At 45.6% G+C, this 14,555-nt stretch overlaps 1 protein-coding gene across 3 annotated transcripts in view; it reads left to right on the top strand.

The window, feature by feature from the left end:
* Positions 1-14,555, top strand: part of b4galt2 (UDP-Gal:betaGlcNAc beta 1,4- galactosyltransferase, polypeptide 2) — a 118,104-nt gene that overhangs the window by 81,956 nt on the left and 21,593 nt on the right. For all 3 annotated transcript variants that reach the window (XM_018753681.2, XM_018753682.2, XM_018753683.2), the window contains exons 4-5: positions 5,797-5,984; positions 10,151-10,273. In XM_018753681.2, the coding sequence (XP_018609197.2) occupies positions 5,797-5,984; positions 10,151-10,273 (311 nt within the window). The remainder of the gene's footprint in view (positions 1-5,796; positions 5,985-10,150; positions 10,274-14,555) is intronic.

Below are 14,555 nucleotides of genomic sequence, written 5' to 3'. Positions count from 1 at the left end.
GGGAGAAAAGATGCTCTTGTGCTGAACGTGGTAATAGAGCGAGCGCTAATTTACTCGGACGGTCGACTTAAGAGGCTGCTCTACCGGGGTTATTCTTAGCCAGCAGGTGCGCCGTTTATCTGAGCGTAACGCCGGTCTCGCCCACGGGCTTTGTGTGTCCTGGCAGCGGCCCGCCTCGGGGACGTGGACCCTCTCGTACCCGTATCCTCCTGATTTGAGATGTAATGCCCGTCGGCCCATAGGGGGGCCCAGCGCTCGGCACAACTTCCGCCTGCAGCCCCGTCGCCGGATGGCCTCCGCTGCAGAGAGGTGCGGATGGAGGCTGAAGCAGCATGCAAACAGCACACAAAAGAGTTCGAGGCCAGAGAAGGTCAGACAGGCCAGGCGGTAGGGATTCGAGCAGCAGGCGCCGCGGAGTCGCTCCGAGGCCTGTTCTCTTTGCCGTGTCTGCGCTTTGAGAAGCTAATGAATGGACATCTCTCGCTGCTCTCCTGTGGCGGAGTCCGCTGCAGCCAATTAGGCCTTATCTCCGTTACAGGGATGTGGGCGGCGCGGTGCGGGTCTCCTCAGAGCTGCGCTGAGGCCGTCGCTCGTGCCGACATGCGGGATGCCATCGACAGCCTGTCGGGGGCCGAACCTTGGACCGTGCAGCAGTCTGGTCTGGGACCTTCTCTCCTTCTGTCAAGCGCCGAGACAGCCCGTCCACACTTGTCAACGTGCTCTCCGGGAGCGGGTGGCTATTCTCCCTTTGCCGCAGCGTCCGTGTCGTCGCACCACATTTTTGTGACTGTTCACTGAAACACATACAGAAGGACTTCAGCTCTGTTTTTTCTTCTCACCCTTTAATCAATCACCTACTATTAAGCTACATTAGTATGATTGGTTTCATGCAGCACCCTTACCATGCTTCATTATTATTATTATTATTATTATTATCATTATTAAAAAATTTAAAAACAACTTCACATGTTTAAAATTGCTGTGCAAGATGTCTAAGAGAGAGGACCAGGGGCAGCAGGTGGTGTAGAGATTAGATGAGCCAGGTTTGAATCCCAGCTCCTGCTACAGTGCCATTAGTAATAATGAATGGCTCCAGTAAAACTAACCAGCTATATAAATGGGTAAATAATTGTAAGTATCTCACATTTTTTCTCTGCTTTGGAGAAAAGCGTCAGCTAAAGGAATGAACGTAAATGAACTTTGCCATATTGAATAACTGCCTTTTCCTCAGTTACCAAAAATATGTATCGATTCTTTTTCCTTTTTTTTGTTTTTTTGTTAATGTTGACTGCAATAAATTAAAATAAGCTGTGATTGTTTCCAGCTGTTAAATGTACATGCATAGGAACAGCTAGCAACTTATTTTTGTTGTCTCAGTCGCACACACACACACACACACACAAAAAAAAAAAACCCCATCCAGATGGTGTTACTGACAGTGCTATGTTCAGTTTGCTTCTCACTGGATGGTCACTGAAACGGTGGCATTGATAGCAGGGATGGCCGATAAGGCTATCCTGCCGAAGTCCGATAAACCCGCGAAGACAGCGCTCTCCCCTCTGAGCACCGCTCCTCAGGGTGACTGACAGTCCCAATCAATCTCCTCGGCAACCGGCCACGGTGACGACTTCTGGAGTCGGCGCTAGTCAGCGGAACGGCCCTGCTAGATGGTGCGCAGAGAGCTTTGATTCATTGCAGTGGCGATCTGATAAAGGCGACGGGGTTAATTGCCCTTCATAGGGCAGGAGTGGAAGGACTGAATGGGCCTCCGAGAGAAGTTGAGCGCGGGAGGTGTCCGGCTTGGGCTGGTCCGACCGTAGCAGGTGGGGTAGCTGCTTTGCGGTTTTAGTTTACATTTTAACAAGGTCAGATAGAAATTAAATAATACACTGGATTCTTGTATTGTGAAGTTTTCAAAGATAATTTTTTTGTGTACTTTGCATAGCGTTTTCTTCGCATCCGTTTTGTGAAATGCCTGCTTTTGTGGAGCGAAAGCGAACGGCGAAATAAATGTCAGCAGCGGTGCAATCAAACGGAAGGGACGTGTGGAGCCGCCTTCGTTCAACTCGCTTCCACGGTGTTTACAGCTCCGGTGCTCCTGAGTGTTGGCGATCGATGACAAGATGAGGAGCGTTGCACACGTTTATAATATCAATCTGTAAACAATAGAATAGGAGTTTATGGAGACAATGTGTTTCGTTTTCAGGCATTTTAAATTACTTTAAATGGCTGAGGTTTAAGTAATTTTAAATGACTTGAGATTTTAGGAAGAAACCGAGTTTCAGACAGACTCTCGCTCGGTAAGGAGCTTGTGCAGTCGCTCATCCGGCTAAGACGAATGCAGCTGAAACCAGTATCTTCCAACAGCATTTCCCCTTCCTCCTGTCATTTTGCATGCAGTTTTGAAGCATTTTCAGGAATTTGTTATACTTTGTCATTCTAATGTGATGTGACTTTTTGCTGTTTTGTGCTGCTTTGTTTTTCGGAGCAGTTCGGGCCTGGCATCGTGCTGCATTGTCTGCTCATTGCCATGAGTATTTAGGAACTTTGTGCCGTCAATCAGCGCGTGCACGTCTGCTTGAAATGGGAAAAGTGGGCATTTAGGCTTCGGTACGTCTCCCAGATGGGCTTTTGTACGGGTTATATCAGCAAAAAAGAACAGATGCACAGCTGCTGAAGGGAAAAGCATTTTCTGGGAAAGAGAGCTACTGTCAATGAAATTGTCTGGCACCTCACTATTATGGTAGAACTTCCACCTACATTCATGTCAACATGTATTAAGCAGTTCAGCTCTGCTGTACAGAAGTATTTTCCATGTAACCTATTGACCTATTAAATTGATAAATGACATTTCTTTTAGTGCGGTTAAACCAGCTGCATCTAGATTGTGGATGTAGAATAGGGGGGTACTGTGTGTCCTAATAATGGTTCTTAACTTTTTACAGAACGGGTGTTGATTACAGGACACGCACATCTACCATTTTAACCGAAACAAGAGGTCTGGATGAACAGGTCTTGTTAAAGCAGAAGAAAGGGCGTTCCGATGTGTGTGTAATGAGAGTGCTGGCTGGAGGGGAAGGCAATTTTGCCTTTTTAATACATTGCCTTATCATAGAATTTTTTCCCCCCATCCTGCTGATAAAGCTGCATATTAAAGCCCTCCCTCGTTGTGCCTCGGAGACCACGAGAATGAATGCTAACATTGATTGAGAGCGGCGGCATCCAAAGAGCGGTCCCTCATCTTTAATTTTTAGCACAGAAGCGCGCTTTGAAAACATCGAAAGAGAATGCTTTAATACCTCCCTTTTCATAGCATTTTGGTGTTGAAAAACGAGTTCAGATTGTAGCGCATTTACTTTGCACGTTCATATAGTTGTTTGGATCAATAGAAAGGCCTAATATCAAAGGAAAAATCAAATTGGTGTGAGGTTAAAGCACTTTTTCATGTCTTTTTCCTATGTAGGCTTTTTAGAAGTTAAGGATGGGGTCAGTGGCTCGGTGCTCACTGCAGCCCTTTGAGGTGAGAATCCAGTTCTAGGGTACAGCAACAGGGCCCATCCCGGGAGCAGATGTGCCAGGTGGAAATCCTTAGCTATATATCACCTATTGCTGCATAAAATAATTAAATAGCATTGAATGAGTTGAAACCAAATACGGTATAAAGTATATCGCACACACCTTTGCTGAAGCCGCTTGGCCCGAGCCTAACCCGGCAACACAGGGCGTAAGATTGGAGGGGGAGGGGACACACCCAGGACAGGACGCCAGTCCATCACAAGGCACCCCAAGCGAGCCCTGAACCCCAGACCCACCAGAGAGCAGAACCCGGTTAAACCCACTGCACCACTGTGCCACCACGCCTGCCTTATAAAGTATGTACAAGGTTGAAATTCTAATATAATAAAGAACCGCAGCAGGTTGCATTTTGGGTTCATTTGTTGCCTTGAAGTTAAAGGTCAAGGGTTCGAATTCTGCTCTTATTTGAGCAACATACCTATCCTGAATTAATAGAGTGAAAACTAGCCTACTGTATAAAAGGGGAAATAACTGGAAATTGCTTAATATAAAAAACAAAACATTGTAAGTCATCTTGCACAAAGGAATCAGCTAAATAATGATCATTAATGACCTTTTTATAAATCTTAGGTGCTTTAGGGACTTTAGAGAAATCATATTATTGTGCAGGTACCAGAGAATTACATAACAAAGGGCAACCTGGTTGTGAAGTGTTGCTGTTGCGTAAAAGAACATGGTAAATTTACTCAGTTTTTCCTGAATTGCTCATCTGAAATTCGATACGTGATTCACAATATAAAAATATACATATGGATTATCCAGCACCAGGCTGCCTGTTTCACAAATGATGTAATGTGGTTTATACATTTGCTACATCAGCAAATGTACAGGCTTTTCATTCTCCATGGGATTACTTTTGCAAATCTCAGGTATTACAGAATTACATGGGATTATGTTTTATTGCTGTATACTATGTCTTCAATGCTGAAACATTACTGCTGTGCCCCAAATATGGCTCCTGCAATGCCGCAGAGATCAATGAGTTCATTCTCGAAATGGACGTCAATCAAATTAAAAAGAGATGCCCGCCACATACTCCCTCCTCTTGCTCTCACTTCATTCTCACAGATTTTAGCTCCATTGTAGAGAACTTGGGCGTTAGGCACATAAATAGGAGGGAAAACAGGGGTTTGACTCTGGTTTGCACTGTGCTCTCAATATGTCTCCCATATCCTCAGTACTCCGATGTAGCATACATGGGTGAAGTACGACCTGTGAAGCATGTAAACATTTTTCAGTTTATTTTTGATTGTGTTATTTTTAACTTAGGGGAGCGCGGTGGCACAGTGGGTTGGACCGGGTCCTGCTCTCCGGTGGGTCTGGGGTTCGAGTCCCGCTTGGGGTGCCTTGCGACAGAGTGGCGTCCCATCCTGGGTGTGTCCCCTTCCCCTCCGGCCTTACGCCCTGTGTTGCCGGGCAGGCTCCGGTTCCCTGCGACCCCGTATGGGACGAGCGGGTCAGAAAGTGTGTGTGTATATTCAACTTATCTATTATATGAAATTTGTGTATTATGGAGTGAACATACCTTGCGTTTCTGTTTCCAACAACTAGAAGACGGTACCGGAACAGAATCGAAGTGTGGGGCTGCCTAAACTCAACTCGCTTCTGTGATAACGGCTTGCTTTTCATGTGCTGACGAATTATAACAAAATGCAGAATGTTGCATCATTTTGCAATTAATGGTCTACTATCAGCACCGAATAGGAGTTTGTAGACATGACATGTTTATTTTAAGTCATTTTCAAGTTTATTAGTTTCAGTTGATGTTGAATAGTTGAATGATATTTAAAAAGTTTTACTACTCACTTTTTACTTATAGTAGCTACATCTAAGACTTTTATAGTACCTGACACAGAATAAATCGAGGGAACTTAACATTGTTAAATGTTTACTGGTTGTGACTTACGGTAAAAACGACTATGGTTTACCAAACAAATTGATTTACGAATAAACTTGCAAATCCAAATTACTTTACGTGATAGTAGTTATGATAGTTCTGTGTGTCATTCAGCCAAACCAAATGTGACAAGTCTCATTACGGTGGGTGATTCTTGAACAGCTATTGAAGGCAGAGAAAACATACCATGGCATGGAATTGTATACACATTTTCTGAAATGTTCTTTTTAGTCACGTCAAAATGGATGCTTGTGACCACACAGACCGACCGCGGTTGTCGTGTAGCCCCCTGTGACTGACCGACGGTTACTATCGATTTACAGCTGGGTGAGGACACCTTCAACCGGGCCAAACTGCTGAACATCGGCTACGTGGAAGCGCTGAAGGAGGCCGATTACGACTGCTTCATCTTCAGTGACGTTGACCTCATCCCCATGGACGATCGCAACCTGTACCACTGCTACGACCAGCCCCGTCACTTTGCCATCGCCATGGACAAGTTCGGCTTTAGGTAACTTCTTGATAACTGAATTAAAACCTGCACTCCGTGTGTCCATCTATATGCACTGGTTCATCCACATTTGACATATGTATAAATCCGTTCCTCCTGAAGGGAGTTTGAGTTATGAATTAGTTTACTCTATATAAAAAAATTTAGTTTTTAATTTTCCCAGTGGCAAAAGTCACAGCGAGGAGCTTTCGTATCAGTTACGATCGGTATTAAAATTGATTTTCTCATTCTTTTCTAAGTATTATTTTATGTATATACAGAGCTTAGTCAAGACTTGAGCACCTTTGTGCACACACTGAATTTTTATTTCCAAATGCCTGACACATTTTTTTTCCTAAAGACATGAAGGCTAACACAATCTGTTGGTAGGATGGGCTTTGTACAGTTGGAGCTAGTGTACGCTGTCCATCAGACTTTCATCATTCCTCCCTCCTCATCCCTGCTCCGCTGTCCACTCTAGACCTGAAACAAGGTTCTTGCACAGTCTGGAAAGGCCAGTGTTGCTGTATTTTTCAGTCTTAAACTGTCGTTTACTACTTTCCACCCGCTTCCTTGATGCTAGATTAATGCTAGTTCGAAAATAATGTGTCTTCTAGATGCAAATTTTTCTTTGCCATGTGCAATAGCTGTTTGGTTTTAAATCAACATGTGTAAAGCCCTTAAGACCAAACAAAGAAAATGAAATTTGTATACATCATGCCTAGGAAGAGCACGTACCACATGGGCACAGCAGGTGGCCTAGTGATTAAAGCTGTCACCTTGCTTTCATAGAACACAGCTTTGAATCCCTGCTCCTGCTGTAGTAGCCTTGAGCAAGGCACTTACCCTGGATTGCTCCAGTAATAAAAATTCCCAGTTGTATCAATAGGTAAAGCACTGTATTTAACTTGGCAATGTAACTTGTATTGGGGGGTGCGGTGGCACAGCAGGTTTGGCCTGTGCCTGCTCTCTGGTGGGTCTGAGGTTCGAGTCTTGCTTGGGGTGCCTTGCAATGGACTGGCATCCTGTCCTGGGTGTGTCCCTTCCCACCCCCAGCCTTGCGCCCTGTGTTGCTGGGTTAGGCTCCGGCTTGCCATGACCTTGCTTGGGATGAGCTGTTTCAGACTATGTGCATGTGTGTGTAACTTCTATTGGAAAAAAGGAATAAATAACAGTTAAGAGTAGCCTTCCCTCACTGCCATATGCTCGCTGACAGCCAGTTTCTAGTTAATGACATTAAACAGAACAACTCATCAGTTTTTCCCAGGATCACAAGCAGCTGTAAATGATGATCATGCCACCCATCTGACGTGCTGACCTTGTGCTGTAGCCTTTTGGCCTGCAAAGAGAAAAAGGGGCGCTCTTTCCCATCACAGTGTGTATGGGAAGTGGGTGTCTCTGCTGGTGCGGTATGCCAAGCGTGAAGCCTTCTGTCAGTAATCACCTCCTGTGGGGACCCGCCGCCCCTACAGATGGCCTTATTTGTTGATGGTTGTTGTATTTCAGCGCTAATCTGCAGCCCGGCCCAGCATTGCGCTGGTGGCCCACTGCCTGGCACGCCCCGGCCTCTGGCAGTCACCTGGCCGCTGCCCATGTCACCATCTGCTAGCCTGGGCACAGCTCGGCCACATCCTGAAGGGGAGGGAGAGGAACAGGGAAACGTCCGCAACTTTACCTCCCATCTGACATGTGCTCATTTATTCAGATACAATTATAGTTTTCCGTGAAGAATCTGCATGTATGTATGGGCAGCAGGTGGCATAGTGGTTAGAGCCCCTGCCTTTGGACTTAATCCCACCTCCTGCTTCTGTTCCCATGATGAAGGTTCCTGTGTTGAATTGATACACTAAAAGTACCCCGCTGTATGGATGAGTAAATCACTATAAGTAGTCTGATGTTGAAAGTTGCTTTGGAGAAAAGTGTCAGCTGAAATAACTTCAGTATTTTAATCAGTACTGTCTATAATTTATATCTCTCCATACATCTGTGTTACTGTGGAGTGGAATGCAGGAAAGAATTACAAGTCTGTTTCTGTGTATTTGTCTTTATTGTTTAATAGATTTATTTATGCACTTACGTAATGCGTTCTTTTGGCAGAGACAGGAAATTTTTTGTTCGTGCACGTAAAGCACCTTTCGAGAGAGACGTTCGTCTACCCGTAAAAACAAATATGTTCCCTGACAGCAACAAACTGCTAATATCCCTTATTGTTAGGACAGGAGGCTCTCTGTGGCCGCAGTGGATGGCGTTGTTGCAGCACAGCTTCATTCCAGGGTTTGATGTTTTTTTTTTGCTCGCTCTCGGTTCAGACACAGGAACAGAGACCTTTGTAGTGTGTTGTGCCTTGAGTCATGCCAGACGAGCATCTTGAAGTTTAATTAGTGAGCGATGGAGGACGAGGGCAGCCGGGGAGTGAGGACAAGAAGGAGCGAAGAGCAGTGTGGTGCAGGAGGGGGTAGAAAGAGTGTGTGTGTGTGAGAAAGAGAGAGAGAGGGAGAGAGAGAGAGAGAGAGAGAGAGAGAGAGAGAGAGAGAGAGAGATTTATGCATAGCTGGAGAGGGTTTACAGGGTGAGGTGGCGGGGGGGGTGTTTTCTCCTCCCTCCAGGGTCAAGTTCTGTAGTGTTTATAGCTCCAGACAGGGATCTGGTGGTGCTACTGGAGAGGAGGGTGTGTTGAGGAAATGGCAATGGCGGGAGAACTGGGGAGGGCAGTGTGTGCATAAGGGTCAGGTGGGGGGGGGGGTGTGAGCAGCCAAGCGGAAAGGCTGCCCCGGGCCGTGCCATACACATACAGAATTAGTGCGCGTCATACTCAGTGCAACGTGAGGGTGTTGTATAAGCTGATCACATGATGTGGTTTGGAGGAATGGAATGCTGTGAATAAGAAATGGGGCGGTTTCTCGACATCACCTTCTTGTGTATTGTTGTACATGGAATGTATTGCTGCGGTCGGCCCGGCTAGAAGGAGGACACGCCCTCTGGCCTCTGTCTCACAACCCTCAAACAAACATGACCGTGTGAGCGATGAGGTCTGGGGTTCAGCTTGATGGAGATGTATGTTTCCTATTTTCTTTAGACTCTGCCTCATTCAGAGATCTTTCTATTTGTCTAGTCGTTTATGTTGAGGGAGTGTAAGGTTTTTTTAAGGGTCATCAGGACAGACGTGAACACAAAGGGTGTGGTCTGCAGTCCATACCCTGGTTACCGTGGTTTTCGACTTACACAAGGCAGAGCGTGCAAATACCCAATGGCCAACTGAATAATCACACACACACACACACACACACACACTGGCTGAAACCACTTGTGCTGAACGGAATCGTGACGAACCAGAGCCTAACCCGGCAGCACAGGGCGCAAGGCTGGAGGGGGAGGGGACACACCCAGGATGGGACGCCAGTCCATCACAAGGCACCCCAAACAGGACTCAAACCCCAGCCCCACCAGAGAGCAGGCCCTGGCCAAACCCGCTGCGCCACTTCACCCTCCAGCTGAATAATATGAAACCACTAACAGATACAATAACAGTTTGGCTCTATACATGGTCTTATTATAAAACATAAATATATATGTTATTTATATTTTATAATAAGACCATGTATAGAGCCAAAGAAACTTTTTCAGATGTTAAACTACTTAGAATTATTTACCCATTTATATAGCTGGAGGAATTCGGGGAAAGTACCTTGCTCAAGGGTACTTTTTACATGTATAACACAACCTGGCTCCTAAGCTTACAAACACATTTGGGACCAGAGGTGTGTTGGTAACTCAATTTGTTTGTAAATTCAAAGTCACTTTTACCATTAAGCCACAATCAATAAAAGCTTAACAGAGAAGTATCTGGATTTTATTTACGGGTCAGGTTCTGAAAAAGTGTTAGATATATACTTTGTAATACTTTTAATGTTTTTACTAACTTTCAGAAAAAAAGTTACACGCAAAAAAATCTTTTAAGTGGCTGGAAATGAAAATATAACGCATCCAGTAACTCCTACATAGACCCAAGGTGTAAGCACTGTAGAAACAAGTTGAATGAAGGAGGCTCTGTTTGGGGGCATTTTACGTGTGTTTGTAAATGAACGCCAATGGAACCAAAAATAACTTGGAAAATTCTGATCGATCAGGGTGAGTGTCTATTTCCATTGTCCCTGATATGTTTTAAGTGGGTTTTGTCTCCTCTGCAGACTCCCCTACGCTGGATACTTTGGAGGAGTCTCCGGTCTGAGCAAAAAACAGTTCCTGAAAATCAACGGCTTCCCCAATGAGTACTGGGGCTGGGGAGGGGAGGACGACGATATCTATAACAGGTAAGGCTTACACATGCGGGGGGAGGCGACAGGACAGCTGCTTTGGGTCTCAGCTGCTCTCTGTGTTAACAATTATTGTTCACCAAAAGTACTGTAATATTTACAATATATACTTCGCTCAGGAAGTGATTGGGATCAGTGCTGGTTCTGTCACTAGCTAAACATTTACAGCATCACTCAAGCTCTAAAATACAGTTATTAGACAGAAAAATATTCCCAGAAAATGGTAACTAAACATCATCACGAGGACGGGTTGCGCTGAACGCCGTGTGAACGTGCGATGTGTAATACAGGCATATGAAGAGAAGAAAAATTAACACGATTCTTTGGAGTTTGTTGTGTCTTGTGACTGTTATATGTTTTTAATCTGGTAACATCAGGCCTCCTCCCTCTCATTTTAACTTTTTTTTTTTTAACTGGAGAAATGCACAATTATTGTACAAACGTTTGTCAGAATATGTGGCTTTTCTCGATTTTCGGTGCAGACGAATGTTCTCAGATGTACAGCCGTACAGTACATTTTCAGCTCACGCAGATGGTGTGCGTCTGCCACAGATGGTTGTTGGATCTCACAACGCGAGTTCAGTCAGAAGCTAAAGTCCAGCAAGGTGGGAGACAGTCGCCTGCACTGCTGTTGCAGGCCTCTTGTGTTTATTGTTGCGGATATTAATAATTAGGATGAGAGACATAATTTGATATAAGGGCTTTTATTTCTTCTCCTGCTTCTGGGCTTGGGCTTAATCCATCACACTTTGGAGACATTTCCCTTGAGCGTTGTTCCTCACCCCACCCCAGTTTTATCCAGTTTTATCTATCTATCTATCTATCTATCTATCTATCCATCCTGCCTTGCACAATTTTTGGCACTATGTAGTCGTGATGTAGGGCACCGCGGAGGTTTTGCTCCACTTCCAGGAACCATACCTACATTTACACCGCTCTGAGACACGTTCATTACTGGTGGAAGGAATGCGGCGGTCGCTGAGATTCAAACAATGTGTGTTTAATAACCTCTTGTGGGAACTCCTCTGAGGACGGAGAGGAACGAGTGTCTCGCGCACACCTTTATGGTCGTCGGGTTCTCATAACTCCGCTGTTATCATTTGGAATTGTGTTAGGGTGAATGTGAAACTAAGGAAAGTGCCGGAAAATGCCCTCAGGGTTCCTGGAGCACAGCATTTGTTCACCATATGCAACGCGTCGTGCCGCCTGCTCCGTCTGGTGAGCCTCCATAAGGGCTCATTTGAAGCACAGGATTGTGGGATTGCTTTGGTTTCTCTCCTCCTGAACAGACTGCCTTCTGACTGAGCCGCTAGACTTGTTGACTGCAGTTTTGTTCACTGACCAGCGTCCGCTTCCACCATCGGGCTTCCAGCAGGATGTGGCATCCCTGAAGCTGCGGAGCACCTCAAATCTGAGCAGCGCTTGGTTCTCTGTGTTTAAAGGTGTTAAACGTGGTACCACAGCAGGTCGGAGTTTCTCTTACCGTTTCACAGAGGAACGGAAGCGGGCTGCTGCAGCAACCGCACGGATTCTGTGAAGAGCCTTCGCAGGAAAACTCCCAGGAGTCAGACGGTCCAGCAGACCCACCCACGGTCCGTTTGATTCAGCCGTCTTTGTTCTCGGTCGGCGTGCAGAACCTGTCGCCCCCGGCAACGGGAGATGTAGCTGGCCTGCGACGAGAGTTAAAAACTCGAGCGACTCCACCGGGGTGGTGCTTCAGGGTCAGTGTGGCCTACAGTGAAGTCGGCTCTTGCGGGAACCCGTGTGCCGTGCCCCGCTTGAGAGGAGCACGCACTCATCTCTTGGTCCTGCTTTGAGCAGGCAGAGCACACACAAGCACATTGTTGACTGCTTTGGTTGGTGCTGGAAAACTTCAGTAAATCTCTTTTTTTAAATTTATCTGCCCAGAATTTTTCTGCCTTGGTTATTTAAAGATTAGAAGAATCAGCATTATTTGCCTTGGTGTGCACCATCGCTGTGGCCCTTAGGGTCCATTCTAGGGGGAAAAAGACTGTCATAGAAAATTTCTCTGGGTCAATTTACCTTTGGGCTGGAAAAAAAATTAACTTCACAAGGAGTCCTTCTGTAGCCTCGCTGCTTCTTGCTTGGGATGCTCGGGGCTGGGCAGGTCGATACAGTACAGAAGTGTCCAGTAAACACACTGTGTTGGGGCGTCTGTCTCGCACTAATTCAGAGCTGTAACAACCAGCAATTTGCTGCTCACCTTTCCGTGGCTGTGCGAACACACTTAGCCACCTTTACACGGTGATCGTACTCACAACTTGTACATTCACCACACAACGCCAGAATATACTGTTACATGCAGGCAAAATGTATTAACTTCATTTTGTATAAATGAAGGACCACTCAGAATAAAGAGTGTTTAGCATGTTTGTGCTATTAAGTGGCTAACTAGGCTAACTATCTGTGTGACTCTTGTACATGACAATCTAAAGAGATGATGCTCTTTGTTTATATTTTACATTCCTTGTTAAAAGTAGTGAGTGAGTAAATGAACAAATGCTGTTTTTCCACAAGCACCAGCTTAAAAATTTATTGCCTTGTAATTTTATTTAACTTTTACAGCATTGCTAAAAGTTACCACGTTGCTACCAATTAGCGCCTTTCTAGCAGCAGCCGCTCCTGCCAGCATGGATGTAGTTCAACGTAGAACATTTAACTAACTTTCTGACAGGTATTACACCAATTAATTTAACAGAGCCAAGAAAAACTGTCTGCTTTAATGGTGAAAATTAACTTTACATAAATCTGAAAACGGCTCAAACGGTGCGTTCGCACAGTTGGCCTGTTTTGTCTAGTGACGTCGAGATAAAGAGCTGTGGTGACGCAATGGCCACAAAGGTTTACAAAATTGTTTTGAAATGAAAACACTACTAAAACATAACTGCAAATATAATACATCAATATGAATTGTTTGTGAGATCTTAATTTTTCCATCTCCCTTTAAGGTTTTTGAATTGACTGCCCGCTACCTGTTGGAAATGTGCTGCTTAGTGACAGGTGGCACTTCTGGCCCTGCCGCAGGTCTCCCGGGACATTGTGGAAAGTCCAGCAGAGCACGGTTCAGCTCTGCCAGATCACGGAAAGTGCCGGAATTCCACCAACGCCAAGGGGAGTGGAGTGTTGGACCGCACAATCCAATGCTGGTGCTGTCAGTGTGGAGCAGCTTAGCCATTCCTCAGCACTGTGTTACAGTGAGCATCTACAGAAGTATACAAGAGATGAATTAAAACCACCACCCAAAGCCATGTGCTTGCGTTGCCTTGGTAACAGGTGCTGGATATTGTCAGCAAATCAATCATGAGTGGCAGGTAGCATGGTCTGTAAGGGCAAGGATTTGTAATCTGAAGGTCACCTGTTCTTGTCCAGGCAGGAGCCCTGCTCTCTTAGCTGTGCTATAAATTGCTTTAGTAATAATATTGAGCTGAGTAATTGGGTGAAACTATGAGTCAGAGAGGCAGAGGAATGAAATAATAATAATAATAATACTAATACGCAGCGCACCTGGAGCCCCTATTAGTGCAGAACACAAAGGCGAACACATTTGCGCTGATCGCTGTACCATAATAAGCAGCGCTCTAATGCAACGGCTGGCCTCTCCAATTCTCTCCTGGACTTTATCACCTTTTGCACCTTCGAGGCGCTCATGTTTTAGGTTTTGTCTTCAGTCAGCAGTCCTTTTGTTGGGGGCTTCTCATCTGCAGACAGAATTGGTGCAGCTCCGGCCTGGTGCGCCTGGGCCGAGATGATAGGGCACTTTCGATTGTTCTCCTTCCCCGAAATATCCACCCTGCTCTTCTGCCCTGTCCGTCAAACACTGCAGCCCTGCGTGTGATAAACGCATGGCTCTGTGTCTTCTCTCTTATGTACCAGTTATGTGTGTTACAAAAGCAAAATGAGGCGTATACAGAACCCAAACGACAGTGGTGCGCTCCTGGTCCCGAAAAAATGCAGAGCTTAGATCACCACCAGAGTCAATATTTTTGGAGGGAAACGAACAGCCTTGATGGGGAGTCTTCCTTCATGTTCACCATTGACGGTTTGGTGATGGGGGCTGCTGTCTCTAGAAGATTTCGTGCAGCACGCCAGTCCTGTTGGCCCAGCAGAAATGAGCAGTACTGCTGATGACTCCAATACCCCTGAACGCGGCGGTCTAATGCAATTAAGTGCATGCCGTCACAAAGAAATTTGGAGAAATTTAGAAGTTAATCCAATCGAAAGGGCAGACAAGAGGGACGGCGATGCTGAAAGGCTATTA

The sequence above is a fragment of the Scleropages formosus genome, chromosome 3 (genome assembly GCF_900964775.1).
Source record: "Scleropages formosus chromosome 3, fSclFor1.1, whole genome shotgun sequence".
Lineage (NCBI taxonomy): Eukaryota > Metazoa > Chordata > Actinopteri > Osteoglossiformes > Osteoglossidae > Scleropages > Scleropages formosus.
Note: the sequence above shows the minus strand (reverse complement) of the source record. Positions and strands in the feature narration are given on the sequence as shown.